This window comes from Peromyscus maniculatus, chromosome 4 (assembly GCF_049852395.1).
Source record: "Peromyscus maniculatus bairdii isolate BWxNUB_F1_BW_parent chromosome 4, HU_Pman_BW_mat_3.1, whole genome shotgun sequence".
Taxonomy (NCBI): Eukaryota; Metazoa; Chordata; class Mammalia; order Rodentia; family Cricetidae; genus Peromyscus; species Peromyscus maniculatus.
In genome coordinates, this window is record NC_134855.1 from 43,897,803 (window position 1) to 43,914,588 (window position 16,786).

A 16,786-nucleotide genomic window follows, 5' to 3' on the forward strand; every position below is an offset into this window, starting at 1 on the left:
GATTCACTGATGAGCACTCAAAGGCAAATTGTAAAGTGAAGCGTTCTTCTCAAAAACATCTGGTTCTGGAGGAAAAGCATTAGGAGTTAGGTGACCCATTTTTGCTCATAACTATGATTTACCAAGCCACACAGTGCCACACTCCCCCTACCCCTAGCTCAAATCTGGCAGGCAGACTTTCAGCAGCCACAACCAGGAACGTGGAGGTAAGCCAACCAGAGGCCAAGACTCCAGTTTATGCAGGACAAGGGGCTGCCCTTTGGTCAAAGACTATTTTACTCATTATAAAACAGCTAAAGCCCATTAGCGTAACAGTTCCTCTGGCCACCTTTGTGTGCACCGTCTCCTTTGGAACGTCTGTTTCTTCACTTTCGTTACAGAAACTGTCCAACGCTCAGACTCATTCTTCTAAAGTTCCTGCCCCCCACTGTTTTCCTACTTACATTTCAGCATCTTTATTTCCTGTACCTTCAGTTTTGACTGGCTTTCCCCATAATATCTCAATATACCAAATGCTTCTATTTTAAAAAGTAATCAGGCAAGTAATCCCAGCACTCGGGAGGCAGAGCCAGGCGAATCTCTGTGAGCTCGAGGCCAGCCTGGGCTACCAAGTGAGCTCCAGGAAAGGCGCAAAGCTACGCAGAGAAACCCTGTCTCGAAAAACCAAAAAAAAAAAAAAAAATCAGGCAAATCAAAACTTCTCCTACTTCTCCTACCTCCCTTTCTTTCTTCCGCCTCCTATTTAAATATTAGATATCTATCTATTCTGTCTCCTGATCCTTGCTTCCATTCTAAGGGTGTCACTAATCTCCAAGTAAGGTTTGCCCACACTAGAAAAGGGGTCTCCTCCTCCTCACTCAAGGAGCCAGTGACATGTGAGATTATTTATGCCTCCTCCTCAGGATGCTTCGTATAGCCCGGTGTCGTGGCCTTGAATGACTTTAATTATTTCCTCCTCCAAATCATTAAATGTAGCAGGGTCATCACTAAAACTCCATTACTACCGCAAAGACCCAAGGTGAGAGAACTGGCTTGCTCTGGGATCTTTCTGGATTCCCAAAGATGTGCTCTGTGCCCCTTTTGGGTGAGAAATTCTTTGTGTGATCCTTCAAGGGCTGTCACCCCTGCTCTGTCCCTCTGCTGTTACTGCACCCAGTGCCATTTTCTGGCAGTCTGCTTTCTATCCTCTCACTCTGGATCTCTGGCAATCAAAGGGAATGAGAATGTATTTTGTAGGAACAATTAGAAAATTTTGACTTAAGAACTGAATGTCACCTTTTTTTCCCCTAATCATATTTGCCAAGAAAATAGCTTTGAACAGTGAAAAGGAAGTTTGCAAAGGTTGTCCTCTGAAAATTACATTTAAAATGTCCTATTTTTAGTATATGTATATATATGTATATATATATATATGGATTATATATATTCAGTTTTATGTGTATGTGGTGACAGTTATATGAGAGTATGGTTTTATTTTTATTTTTTTGGCAAATGGGTATATAACTTCAACAATTATACTTTTCTATCTTTTACAATTTGACAAATATCTTTGGAAAACATTTACTGAGTGTTTGAATGTATTTAATATCGACATAGCAATCTACCATTAGATAAATGTGAATACATTTGACCAATTCTTTTTTAAAATAGAGGACAGTTTCAGTTCATTGACACCAAAAAGAAAAAAAAAAGAGTAATGCTGCCTCCCCCCTCCCCCATCCCTGAGTATTCCCAATGGTGCCTCTCTAAGCAGGACAGTTGGTCAGGGGACAGACTCTCACTTCTGCTGCCTTATCTACGTGCCATGCACCACACACAGGCACAGCACTTGCCTTGCCATGCATTATTTACCCAGAGCTCCATCAACCCCAATGGTGCCATGTGAGTCTGCCTGAAATCACTCATCTTCTTTGGTCCCAAAGTAGCGTGGCTCGTCTCAGATGCTTGATTCTTACCTACGTGAACCCTAGTAGTTCCAAAGTTGAACCAAAGTTCAACCTCAATTCCTCCACCATTTAGGCAGGAAGGCCCTCCCAGGCTTGCTCTGGGTTGCTATTCCTCCAGGGTACCCCCACTTATCACACTAGACTTGTTAAAAGTCAAAGCACCATAAACTTCCTAACACTTCCTTTTTCTTGAGGGCATGTATTGAGATCCAGGCTCCATGGAGCTTCTTCTACCTGTTGGAAATTGGATGCTTCTCCATCCTGAAGGCAGGCACAAACTTCTACCCAATGTACCACAGTTGTTTAAGTTGCAGTTTGGAATGGTAACTGCCTAGTCTGAGCTCCAAATTTCACATCCCTGTGATTTAGAGATGTCACAGAAAGTCAACTCTTAGTGAAGAAAAAAAAAAAAATCTAGGGCAGTCAATGCTGAAGAGTTTAGCTAGGGCGGCAGGAGCCAGAATGGTGGGTTGGTTGCATTAAACTGAGGCTGGATATGGCAACGGCTTTTCTAAAGTGATAACAATAATGATAGGAGTAGGGGCACCCAAGGGACTGTAAACCCCAACACCCACCCTCAGGCATGCACTTCCTCCAGCAGGGCTGTACTCCTAAAGGTTTCCTAATGTCCACAAACAGCACTAGCAACCAGGGAAAAGGTGGACAAATACATGAGTCTGGGGTGGGGATATTTCTCATTCAAATCACCACAAGCGCATGCTCAGTCTTTGTTAAGGAAAGAATAGGTAGAGTGTGGAAGCTGAGGGAGGCAGAACAGCCAATTAGGAGTCTCAGTACTGGGGAAGAGTAGTTCTCTCTCAGCAGTTGTTATCAGAGTTTTATGAAATGCTATAATTGCAATTTTGGTGAAGAATGATTAAAATTTCATAGCACGTAATTGGCAGTAAAGGGACACTGAAGTCAGGGAGATGTGATCCTCAAAGTAATCTAATTTAAAGACAAACAAATTATTAAAATATTTTATTGCAAGTGAAAATAAAACCGAGGACTATTAATTATATTTCTAAAGAATTTAAAAAGATGTAGATGAGACACTGAAAAGAACGCTAAGAACCGAGCTGATTGAGATTAGGGTGTTTTGGTGTAAAAAAGCTGAGGCTGGCTATGGAAGAGAGCTACTCCCCAGGCAGGGCCTCCTGCAGCTGCCCACCTGGTCTGTGCTCTGTGAGTCTCTGAGGACTGAAAGCAGTTTTCAGCCTTCCTCACCAGGCCAGTGTCTGGGATACACTAGGTACATTAGACTCACTTCTGTGGCTTTTGCTTAAAAGCTGCTGTAAGGGCTTACCCACTTAGACAGGTTTCAGAAGATCGTCATCTAAAATCACACTAGCTTCGAGAGTAGGAAGTATGAACAGAACAAAGGAGGCAAAACACACTTTTATAGTATCCCAGGAAAGGGCTTTCTAAGAAACGCCATTCCTTCAATATTCTTACGTAACACTGCAGAATGCCCTGTGAGATTACCTTTATTTTACAAAACAACCATCTTTAGAGTTCTGAGAAAAACATCAACCAGATATTCACAAAATCTTTATTAAAATATACATTTAAAATACTTATTCTTTTTTCATAAATTACATGAGATTATATCACAAACTATAATAAAAAATTTAACAGGTAACCGGAGACTTTAAATAGGATTGTTGAAAATCTATACTCTTTAGAAAAGATATATTACGTAGACTTTAACAAAAATATCCTCTCTAGACATGAACTAGCCTTTATCACAGAACTACCTCATTTGCGCCTAATGGAAGAGAGCAAGGCCAGCTCTCACCAGCCTCTCCACCAGCAAACACCACAGACACAGTGTTTGTCCACGGACAGCAGCAGCCTCTGCTGGAGAAGAGGGGACACGCGTCTGTGACACAGTGTCAGCTGGAGCTGTGTGAACTGCAAAGGCCGTTGGACCCTGCCATCTCCTGCTCAACAGTTTAACGAACTAATGAACACAATCATTTTCAAGGTCTTAATGATGCACGGGCCTTATCAAGTATATCCTTTCTGATTTTGGGGTAAGCTGGATGTGCTTCAAGAACCTGGGGAAAGAAAATAATTTGTAATGAACTGTTGAGAATGAGAGAACTTTGACTCTTACTATAAATGGGCATTATGGCCAAGAGTCCACTGTGTCAACACTGTAACTGTAACAGTTTGCAAAGGTAATCATAGCTGTAAAGTGGTGACTCACAGATGAGCAAATAAGAGCATCAGAATACAGAACCACATATGGAACCATCCCATACACACTTCCTGAATAAACAGATGATTTAGAGGGTAACTTATAATACTGCTGTAACTAAGCGACTGTGATGTCTAATAAACCCTGGGAGAGTGATATTAGCAGGGAGCATACATCAGATTTTCCTGGACTGATTTTGGAACATTCAGATTCCCAGGAATACTATGGCTAAGAGTGCGGAGCTATTCATTTAAAAAGATAGAACTCCACAAGTGATTCTAATGCACAGCCTGGCTTTAGTGTCCACTTTTACCCTTTGTGAGATTCTAAAGCATGGCCTTACTGTGGTGTCCACAGTTACCCTAGTGAGAAGCACTGCCTTATAGGAGTTGGCAGTCAACAGCATCCCCTACCCAGATGTTTACTACAACAGTGATGGAACATAACTATCTGATGTAAGGGACATGAGAAAACTGTAAGGAGTTTATTCTGAACTACTGCCTTGCATGGAGGACCCCTGGGACATGGCAGGTACAAAGGAGCTGTGGAAATTCTAAACCTGGAAAGAGCTTAAATGTGTTATTTTAATTGTGGGATTTCAATGGAATGAAATGCCGAAGTTTTTTCTAAATTAAGGAATATTTTTATCTGTAATTTATAAATCAAAATTCTCTAATAAATGGATTTAAATATATTCACAAAAAGGTCCACTTAAAATAATGACCTGGGAAAGCAATACTATTTTCAAATGTGTGCCTGGTACCTGCAGAGGCCAGAAAAGGATGGTGGAGCCCCTGGAACTGGAGTTAGAGATGGTTGAGAGCTGTACTTTAGTGCTGGCAACCAAACGCTGGTCCTCTGCATGAGCAGCAAATGCCCATAACTGCTGAGTCATCTCTGCAGGCCTTCAAATCCTTCCAAATTGGGTTCTGTTTAATATGTTTTCCCTGCTAGCCTATGTCTTCAAATTGACACAAACCCTTCACTATTGGAACTCCAATTATAAACACACCCTTGTTTTAAATAAATTTATTTTCTAAATTTTGAACTGAACATTGATAATTTCTACACAATTTAATTAATAGACTAGCTACAGGACTGCATCTTCTCTTTCTTTCTATTCAATGGCATTTTGAGAGTAAAAGAAAATTGTCCATCTGTACTTTGAGTTATGAGCCTTAGCCTTTAAGAGCTGAGCCATCTCTCCAGCCTCCCCCGGTACTATTTAAAGAAATTGTAATTTAAGCATTTACCTGGTGACATATGTCAATTGCATCCACATATCGCTTTGCTTTTAAGTAATTAAATGCCAATTTGTATCCTGTTAAAACAAAAAAAGTGATACAGTGGTATGTGTTTTTTTCTTCCTCTTTTGTTGACTTATTAGGGAAGCCTTAAGGGAGGCTGCTGGTCAAACTGGCACAGAGAAAAGTGACATGCTATTATAAAGCAAAGCGAAATAAAAAAAGCAAGCAGAAAAGAACCAAGTTGGAAAAAAGAACTGCAGTGAATACCTGTTGAGAGAGACATTCCACAGTGTGGTTTCTTTAACTTACTAAAAAGGTCTCATTGACTTCAGGTTACAGTAATAACTCATCACAAGGCAGTAAAAAACAACATACCCACTGATTTATACAGTCGAGATTCACTTAGTACTCATTAGGGAAACTGATTCCTGTAGTCAACTTTCTATTAGGAGAGGAAGTACATTATTTAAGCAATTGCATGAGTAAATAAACAATTTTAAACAGAGATAAATTCCATGAGAGAAAGATCCAAGCCAAGACCCAATTCAAGAAAGCCATAGCAGGAACCTAAACCACAGGAAGAGGGTGTTGGAGTGTTTGAAAGGAAAGGATAAGGCCTAAGCTGACCTAGGCTGGGAATCCAAACCACTTTCTCTTCAGGTGGGGTGGGAGGCTGGATGACTGCATATGTTAAGATCAGTGGTAAGACACACAGGAAACCAAACCACTTCAGAGTCCTTGCTTAGAAGACAGCAAATCAGAGAGCAGCACAGGTGGGTAGATTAGTCATCATATGTCCAGTTAATGAAGAGCAAGTCCTGGCACAATTGTGCATACAGAGATGCCACTCTTCTAGTGTTGCCAATTAGGAGTTTTCAGACACTCACAATGATTATTGCTCTCCTACAAGACTATTCCAAGAAAAAGAAAATGAAGATTACAATCTTTCCACTTCCTCTTTCACAATGATCCCCAAGACCTGGGAGGAGAGGGCGCAGCCATTGAGAAGCCCCATTGAGAGCTGAGCATTTCTCATGCTCTTATTATGGGCACCTTGGTCACTTGTGAGCTTGTGTGTTAATCACCGTCTACTACTGCAGGTAGAAACTTATCTGATGAGAGTTCAGTGGTGCATTACTCTATGAGGAGAGCAGTAAGTCATTCATTAGGAGTCAGTGTAATACTCTGTCCATTTAGCAGAATGATTCTAATAGGTTGTCCTTTAGGGCCTATGACATGCTAACCACAGATTCTTGGCCCAACCATGGTGCCAATTATGGGTTTCATCTTATGGAACAGGAATTAAATCCAATTAGAAAATGGTGGTTACTCCCATGACATTGTGCAACTATTGCATCAATGGATATGTCTTGCCAGAAAGTCATTATTGTACCTCACAGGCTTCACATCTGGGTAAAAATGATGATAACTTTTCTTCTCCAGTAGTGTGAACATCAGTTTTCAGCACTATGAAAGCTAGTCAATAGAGAAGCTTCCATGCCAATGTTAACTTAATAGCTCCAAGTTTATTGACTCAAATTTGTGATACCTTCAGCAATAGGGTAAAGTTCGAGAGAGTAACCAATAGCAAAATTGACACTAACCTGTAATATTTAGGTGTCTATGAGACCTCATTGGCTAGTAACTCCAAAAGAAAAAAACCTAGGTGACAAATACAAGGAAACAAGTGTCCTCTGTATACAACAGAGCCACTGTACATATGAACTCACAGTGGTTATGATAGCATACACAAACCCTGTGGAAGCTCAAGCCCGACCAAATCGCAAAATGGAGGGAAAGGTGGACACAAATCCCAACAATAATGAGGATTCATTAGCAACTGATTAGCTGCTAGGAGAGAGAGAGTCAGTTTTCTTTAAGAGTGTTGCCATTGGTAGGTTGACACACTTCAGTGGAAGGCTACACATTATGAATATGTGGGCAGCACAAATTGGACTTGATAGGTGAAAAAGAGAGAGAGAAAACACAAAGTTTGGTGGCTAGGGAAAGGAGCTAGACTTGGGAGAAATTGGGGCAGGGGAAAATATATTCAAAAATTACTGCTCGAAGAATTAATGAAAACGTAAAGAGGAGAAAGCTAAAAATAGGATAGCTATTTAATACTTGGCTACTTCATGAAATATAATTAATATTTATATAATATTAATATATAATCTCAAAAGTGTACACACTCAATTATTGGGCAAGCAGGAGCAAGTGAGAGTGAACCAGCAGTCTAGTGACTGCCATGTAACCTAAGTGTAGGTGTGAGTGGATCCTCCCCTCACTGGCTCTCAGTTCTTAGTGTTCTTCTAGTTTAAAATGATATTTTATTTTAAATGTGTTCTTGTGCATATTTATACACGGTATACAACTATATATACTCTATGTGAATTATAAATATATTACTGGCATATCTATTTTAGTGCCATTTGCAGTGACAGCACCCGGTTCTGAATTCTATGGAAACATAGATAATAAAAATGGATAATAATCTACATTTAATTTTACATCTTACAAACAGGAATGGGAAAATGAAAACATTGCTCATGAGCTCTAATGATTGAACTGTGTTGTTGCTTCATATCTGCTGCTGTGATAAAACACCATGACTAGAGCAACTTAAGTGAAGGAAGGGGTTATATGGCTTACAGTTCAGTTCTAGTCCATCATTTCCAGGAAAGCAAGGTAGAACTCACAGCTGGTCATGTGCTGGTCATATCACATCCATACCCAAGAACAAAGAGAGAACAAATGCATCTTTGCTTACTTGCTCTCTGCTTCTTTTCCTCTTATTCTGCTCAGGGCACCCTGTATAGAGAGTAGTCCTGCCCACATGGGCTGGGTTTTCCCATATAAAACTTTTAAGTGTGGAAGTGAGGACTTCTGGTTTGCTGACTGTAGTGGTTTAAAAGAAAATGGTCCCCTAAAGGGAGTGGCACTATTAGGAGGTGTGGCTTTGTTGGAGTAGTGTGTTCTTGTTGGAGGAAGTGTGTCACTGTAAGGGCTTTGATGTCTCAAATATACTCAAGCTACGCCCAAAAATACTCACTTCCTGCTGCCTGCAAGATGTAGAATGCTCAGCTCCTTCTCCAGCACCATGTCTGCCTGCACGCTGCCAAGTCCTGCCATGATGATACTGGACTAAACCTCTGAAACTGGAAGCCACCCAATTAAATGTTTTCCTTTCTAAGAGTTGTTGTGGTCATGCCGTCTCTTCACAGCAATAGAACACTGACTAGATGGATGTTGACTAACTTTGGACCCATAGGCACATTGTCTAAGTTTTTGGTTTTTCAGTTTACTTGACTGTTAGGGAAACGATTCTTAACCTCTTATAGTAAAATCATATATTTTTTTTATGTCTATAGGTGATGTGCACCACTTATATGTCTGGTTCCAGTGGAGGCCAGAGAAGAAGTCAGATCCCCTAGAACATGTGAGCCATCATGTGGGTGCTGGGGATAAAGCCTGAAACTTCTGGAAGTGCAGCCAGTGTTCCTAACTGCTAAGACATCTCTCTAGTCCCTCTTAGCACAACCTTAAAGATTAAATAGTAATCTTATGAAATGTTTTTAAAAACTTTGGAGTACCACAGAAATAATAGCAATTTTCCTGGAAAACAAACTCTATATGACTAAAATCATAACTTCAATGTTAGAAGTCAATACGGTTATCTTGGACAAAAACAAAATGAGAAAGGAAATAAAGGGCTAGGAAGCACAAGGAACATGTGCAATACAGGCACATTACATCTCTCAAAAGTGTACACACTCAATTATAGGGCAAGCCGGAGAAAGAGAGAGTGAACCAGCAGTCTGGTGCAGGTGTGAGTGGATCCTCCCCTCACTGGCTCTCAGTTCCTAGTGTTCTTCTAGTTTACAATGATATTTCATTTTAAATGTGTTCCTGTGCATATTTATACAAGGTATACAACTATATATACTCTATGTGAATTATAAATATATTACTGGCATCTCTATTTTAGTGCCATTTGCAGTGACAGCACCCGGTTCTGAATTCTACGGAAACAGTATGTAATTTCAAGGGTTTTTTGACAAGTGAAAGTGAAACGCACTGTTAATTTGGCCAGTCGGATTGGAGTAGTGGATACAGTGACAATCTGAAGGGAGAAACTCAGTACCTGAAAATCTCAGAGGCCCACCCATGGATGGAACACTGGAAGGGATGCCAGGATCATGTATAAACTACAATAATGTAAGGGAAAAGCTGGGGAGTTGGAGTCTCTGTGTTCTCTGAAGTTTTCCAAGGAACAGAGTATATAAATAAATTGGAAACATCTTACTCTGGAGGAATAAATTATTTATATTTTATGAGTATTTAAAAAATTTCCACATTACAAGGTGACTATCTCCTATGATGTATAATACCAGGGGATAAAAATTTCTAAACAATCATTAGTTCCTGCACTTTGTCCAATCCAGTAATTTAACAGATCCTAAAGAAACACAAGTCAGGGCCAAGTTAAACAGATGGCATTGAGTGTAAGGAGGATTGTCTGACTGCAAGTCAAACATGGTAACACAGCTGTTAAAGACTGGTGCCATCTTAGGCTAAGTTAATAACTTGAAGTCACCTAATCTAATGCAAATATCAACACCCTTATACCTAGAATGAGCCAAACCATATTTAGAAACACATTCATATGCAGTAATACAGACCAGAAGGGACATAGCAAATAAAGTAATTTTTCATGCTTTGTGGCCACAGAAACACTCCCCCCGCCTCTCTCTCTCTCTCTCTCTCTCTCAACTATGAAAATCCCACCAATGTTTTAAGGGAGAGTAGGTAAAGTCTACTTAGGGGTTTCAAGGGACCATGTCAAACACGGAAAAGATGACAATCTTCTCAGGAAGAACAGAATGTACCTGAGGGTGACCTCAGGAGGAAGTTCCCACTGAAGGGTCAGTCATCCTCTGTGAGAGGGAAGGGAGCCAGATTGTGTCACAGGACAGATCTGCACTGCTTCAGTGAATCAGATTCAGCTCAGTGGAAGGACCCCCATTGCCAGTGAGGTTAGTCATTGAGTGCACTACTGATATCACCCGACTGTTCAGACACTGTGGACTAACATTCTTCAAGCAAGAATCTACAGACACAACTAATGATGTTTTAGATGCTCAGAGAAATGTAGCCCTTTATAACACCCCCAAACTGTACTTGAATGTTAAAAGGCTTTAGAAGATCAACAGTAAAAAGATGTAATGTAACGTGTATAATTTATTTGACAATGGGACACTTTTTGTCCACCACAGTACCATCTTCCAAATAGTAGAGTGAAGAGAGAGGGGGAAAAAAGGCATGATTAGTCTAGATGAAAGTGACCGAAGACAAGCTGGAACTTCAGGAAATTATACTTATTTATACTATTTATAGGTAATAATTCATCATGAAAATAAAACATCGGCAATAGAATTTGGTCATATATATATATATATATATATATATATATATATATATATATAATATGTATTGTCCTAAAAATGAATTTCAAAGAAGATTTACAAGTGATATATCATTCCTTGTAAACACCCTGGGCCCAGTTTGCTGAACTCACCCACTGCTGGATTTGTCTGGTTACTATGTTTCCATGCCATCTCATAGTTGAAGGCCGCATCTGTATATGCTTGCTCTTTCTCCATAATGTATCCCATATATTCATAAGCTTTGCAACAAGACTGAGGGGCAAATGGAAGACATGAACAGATTAATCTCAATACCAATAAAATTTTATGGGATGTGTATGCACACCAGTCATATTAACCCATCTAAATGGTGTATAAAGGGATGGTTTTGAAACTTGAATATATCACCAAAGTATGTACAGGACACAGTGAATAACTGATACAAAGAGCCAGTGCAAACCTTTCAGAAGGAGAATTTCTTTTTACTGAAATACATATAATGGTATGTGGATTTTACTCATATACAAGCACCCAGTTTATTGTGAATAATTTAAACACTCGTATGGACTTAATATGGGTATATAACTTTCCTTCAAAAGTTAACTAACTCAGCTCCTTCTCCACACTTACACTTCCATATAACCAAGAAAAACATGCTCTGATACTATATAATTTTAACCATATAAATGCTAGGATGCTTCTCTAAAAGATAAAGACCTCCTTAAATACCACCCAAACTCACAGCACACAGAATGTACCAACTTCCAAATCACCCATATATTCAGACACTAGTCCTATTTCAAATTGTTGAAACATAATTTAAGTTTTAAAAAGTTTGTTAGATGGAGAATCCAATCCATGTCCCAGATTGTGAGTGGTTTGAAATAGCTCATCTGTTTTGATCTAGAAATTTCTCTTCTGTCTCTTTTATCTTAAAAAAAAGTAGCATAAAGAATCTTTACAGTAGCATTTATCTCAATACAGGGTTAGTTGACTGCGTCTTTGTAGTATTTCTATAATATAGTCCGACATCACCAATAATTCCTGCTTTTTACAGTTGTTCTCAACCTTCCTAATGCTGCGACCCTTTAATACGGTTCCTCATGCTGTAGTGACCCCCAACTATAACATTATTTCATTGCTACTTCATAACTGTAATTTTGCTACTGATATGAATCATAATGTAAATATCTGATATGCAGCATATCTGATATGTGACCCTCAAAGGGGTCATAACCCACAGGTTGAGAACTGCTGTTTCAGAGGCTCAATCTGAATATTTCCTTTTTATGCTAACAGAATTTGCTATAACATTTTCTCCTATTCTAAGACATTTCATCAGTATTTTCACTAAAACCATTTCCCATTAAAACACAGATCAAATGTGAACCTGGGAAAGCCCCCCTTATTACTCAGATGTCCTATAGCTCAGCAGATAGTCTTAATGTTTCAGTATTACTTTTTTTCACTTCACTTGATTGAAAATATAGTGCACTGTTGTATTTATCTTAATTACTGTGTGTTCTGTCTCATCCCAGCGCCATCTCTGTCATGGACATTTTCTTCTTCCAATGACAAAGCATAGGATGTTTGATTTTTTCCCTTTTTGTAATAGTCTGTCCATTCATAAACTTACCAATGTTAAAAAAACAGTGATACTTATTGCTTAGTTATTTCTTGGAAAAAAATCTCCACATCAAGATGCCTTACCAAAGACTGACTACTTAACAGCGCAGTTTATACAGAAACCCCAGGACACGTGCTGAATCCTCCCCTAGCGTCTGACAGAAGTAGCCAGTTTATTCGCATACTGCAGTGTTGACTAATTCTATTTCCCCTTTTGTCTTTTTAAGAAGTCATGGGTTTAACATACTGGATGTGTTTTAATCTACTGCAGTTCTCATTCCCTTTGGTACTTGGTGTCCCAACTCTGGCTGTTGGCCTGTCTTCAGTGAGGCTCCCGAGTGCCTGGCATGACTCTGTCTTTGATAGCTTTCCTGCCATCTGCTATGGCAAGATGCTCTAATGTTGTCTTTTGCTTTCTTGGTCCAAATATCAGTGATTTTCATTTTAAAATTATATAACTCAAGGTTCCTAAGCTTTGATTCCTGAGCCTCATGCTTTGAAATAGACATGCCAAACCAACAGGGCTGAATGTTCTGAAGGACCAATCAAATTTAATCACACAAGGTATTGCTGTTTGGTCAGTGCTGACAAAAGATGGGATCTATCTGCGTCAAAGATTTAATTTCTAGTCAATGTTGCTTAATCTCAGACCAGGCATATAATGTTCAACTATACAGTAGTTTAGATTTTTAAAGATGAACGAGTATTTTGTTTTCAAGGCCAATTTAAGTGAAATTTGATGAAACTGGTCATTTAAGGCAGTCTACCCATTGATAAAGAACTGGTGCATTGTAGGCTTTTAATTCCTAAGAAATTATCTTAATACTACTAGGTAATTATAAGTTCTCTTTAAAAAAAGCAAATGAGCCATCTTATAGTCTAATTTGCTTATAGAGAATAAAAAACAGATTTACTGTGATTAACACTTTTAGCTAATTGGTATGAGTCTGTGAATATAAACAGCCTCAACTTTCTAAGTTTATTTCTCAGCAAGTACTAATTCATATCTGAAATTTAAAAAATGTTCATAATAAGATATCTTCTTTATGTCTGTACAACAAAATGTAAGCAGAAAGGGCTTACAGTGTACAGCCTTGAAGATCTTCCATTTTATACCTAAAGAACTTGCATTAAATTGAATTGGAAACCTCTCTCTATATTATGCATAGTGGGTTCTAATAATGTGGAAATGACATGCAGCTGCAGTAAGTTCATCAAAAACACTTCTTAAAGGGAGGGACAGATGGCCACAATTAATACTCTGCACTTTTCATTAGTTCTGGGATGAGATGGGTAATCATGGCGAATGCTTGACATTCCAAAAGCACTTCTTGTAAGTAGGGCATCACCAGCTGAAACTTGAAGCTGCATAAATTTATCTTCCTGTTACCTTCAAGGGAGCACCGCTTCTTTCTTTATCATAATGTTCATTTCCTGATTACAGTAAGAATAAAGATTTAAGGTTCAAGGCACACTGGGGAAACATCAGAAACTGACCCATTGCTCTACTACAGGACGCCTACGCAACACAGTTAACCAGTTGGTTCTCAGTCACCTACACGGTTATGGCACAGGCAGCGCTTTAGTAATTCTTCTGCCATGTCATATTTTGCTGACTGAATATAAATATCAGCAAGCAGCAGCCAGCTCTTCTCCAGGTCCTCGGCTTCAATAGGATTCCAAGTCATTTTTGCAATCCGCTTCAGCTGGTTTCTGGCTTTTGGTGTCTGTTTCAAGATCATATAAGCTGTTGCCATTCCCAAGAGAGCTGGGATATGATCCTTCTGTAAGAAAAGTGAACTTTAGACCACAAGATGCATCGCATGGGAAGCGGCAAACACCAGCTAAGAAGTCACCCATGCCTCGGTCTGGCTGCGTGCTGGGAAAGTGACCATCACTGTTTAACAGAGTGGTGGGGAATCCCAAGCAATCCCCTATGAGGAATTAGTGAACACATGGCCCAAATGAACCAACAAACTATGCAGATGCTGAAGCCCAGTCCCAGCAGCAAGTGCAGCTTCATGTCTAATGGAACTGACTGGCGGATGTGGTTTTGTGCAGAAATAGAAAGAATGAAATCTGACTTCACTGTAATGATCATGAGAGTTAAAGTTTCAAGGCAACTGGCTCAGATGATACAACCTCATGGACTACTCCATGATCTTTAAATTTTCTTTGTGTCCCCATAAGATACAGTGCCCTCCTCTGGCAGGAAGTAGTAAGAGAAGCTACGCCCAAATTCCCAAATATACCAAGCTGGCTTTGGAGATGTGTAAAAGTTAAAACCTTCCTCTTTGAAAAAAAAAAAAAATAGGGGAAGTGCTGTGGGATGGTCTGTATGTCAAATCTGTTGCTCTGATTGGTCAATAAATAAAACACTGATTGGCCAGTGGCCAGGCAGGAGGAAGTATAGGTGGAACAAGGAGGGGAAGAATTCTAGGAAGTGGAAGGCTGAGTCAGAGAAACTGCCAGCCGCCACCATGACAAGCCACATGTGAAGACACCGGTAAGCCACAAGCCACGTGGCAAGGTATAGATTTATGGAAATGGATTAATTTAAGATATAAGAACAGTTAGCAAGAAGCCTGCCACGGCCATACAGTTTGTAAGCAATATAAGTCTCTGTGTTTACTTGGTTGGGTCTGAGCGGCTGTGGGACTGGCAGGTGACAAAGATTTGTCCTAACTGTGGGCAAGGCAGGAAAACTCTAGCTACACTACTCATCTTGGATAGACAGAGGATGGCAGATAATGGTGGCCTATCATGTATTTGTCAACTGGTCCTAAAGGACCTAAGAAGAGACTAGTCCTGCATCCATTCACATGAACAAAAATGTTCATGCAGTACAGATTGAAGTCTTTGATTTTATAGCCTTCAGTCTGATTAGAATGGATCAGCTCTTCACTGCTTCATCATTGTTATGTGAAGTGTGTGTGTGTGTGTGTGTGTGTGTGTGTGTGTGTGTGTGTGTGTGTGTGTGTGTCCTGATCAGGGGCTGATGCCAGGTATCTTTCTCAGTCACTTTCCAAATCTTATTTTCTGAGTCAGGGTCACAAACTGAACATGGGGCTCAATGATTTGGCTACGGCTGTCTAGTCAGTAACTCCAGGGATCCGCCTGTCTCAGACTCCCAAGCGTCAAGAGTACAGGAGTACTTCTGCTTCTGACTCTTTATGTGGGTATTGGGGAATCTGAGCCCAAGCTTGATTGATAAGCACTTTACCAATAGAGCCATGCCCCAAACTCCATAAACTAAGACTTCCTGAAACAGAAAACTGAGTTCGAATCTCAGCACTAGACCTGAATCAGGCCTTCTTATGACCGTAGCTGTGGACCTAGCACTTCCCTGGTCCAATTTATGAAGCACAATTCCTTTACTCTCAGCCGCCACTGAGGACAAAACTCGGCTGTGGCCTATGGAGTGCCAACATAATCTCTACACATGGTTCAGGTGGGCCCACAAAAGCACGTGGGAGAGTGCAGCACGGGCTAGCGCACTAGGCCCCTCTTCCTCCATGACTTCCTGTCACATTCCTCTGAGACACAGTGTTTTGATTAGATGCCATGTTTCTCTGCCTCTGTTCATATTTTGTCTTCACTCAGAAGACACTTTCCCCATCTCTATCTGTAAAAATGCCAGCTGCCTTCGATCTTGAATCACAGCTCTTTCTAGAATCACAGCTTCTTACCAGAGCCTCCCGACTCTCCTTAACCCACCACCCACGTACTTTCCTTTGCAACTACGGCGAGAAGAGAAAGCCTTTTCTTTGATTCAGATAACCATTATATCCAGTACGCTGAGCTCATTTTTTTTCCTGAACATTATGAGAAATTTGAAAACAAGAAGGATACGTTATTTATTCTTATGATTCCCACTATGCCAAATACTTAGTGGCTGCTTAATGAATATTCATTGTATCTAATATATTGCCTATGAGTTAAATGAAAAAATGCAACCCAAACACCGTGTTGCTGAATTTTAGTTCACCCATCATCCTTTCTTGGCTGACCCAGTTAGCAAACAGATTTACAGGCAGTACCTGGGTAGCTGAGACAAGCATGCTAAAAACCACACACTCTCATCTCCACAGAAAACCTTGCTCAGTCTCACTACGAAAGAGTTGCAATGCCATCCGGCTTTTATTTCTTTTAAACTTTACAGCAGGGATGATGGATTTACTCAATATAAACTCATTACTATGTGATAGGATACCACCTCATAGCAGTTGGTGGCTGTGACACCTAACTGCAAATTGTACCTTTAAAAATTCTTTTAGATTTGCATGAACATTCCATTTCCCATTTTTCAGTAGCTGACATCCATCTGTTACAGAATGC

At 39.9% G+C, this 16,786-nt stretch overlaps 1 protein-coding gene across 6 annotated transcripts in view; it reads right to left on the reverse strand.

Annotated features, from left to right (window-relative positions):
- Positions 1-3,484: 3,484 nt before the first annotated feature.
- The window catches only part of Ttc21b (tetratricopeptide repeat domain 21B), a 79,754-nt gene continuing 66,452 nt past the window's right edge, over positions 3,485-16,786 (reverse strand). For 3 of the 6 annotated variants that reach the window (XM_015996008.3, XM_006977157.4, XM_076569584.1), the window contains 4 exons: positions 14,008-14,232; positions 10,975-11,095; positions 5,403-5,470; positions 3,485-4,006 (listed from right to left, as the gene is read on the reverse strand). In XM_015996008.3, the coding sequence (XP_015851494.1) occupies positions 3,929-4,006; positions 5,403-5,470; positions 10,975-11,095; positions 14,008-14,232 (492 nt within the window). In that variant the 3' untranslated portion in view covers positions 3,485-3,928. Of the gene's footprint in view, positions 4,007-5,402; positions 5,471-10,974; positions 11,096-13,945; positions 14,233-16,786 lie in introns of all 6 variants that reach the window. The other 3 variants (XM_076569583.1, XM_076569582.1, XR_013050496.1) reach the window with 2 other exon arrangements.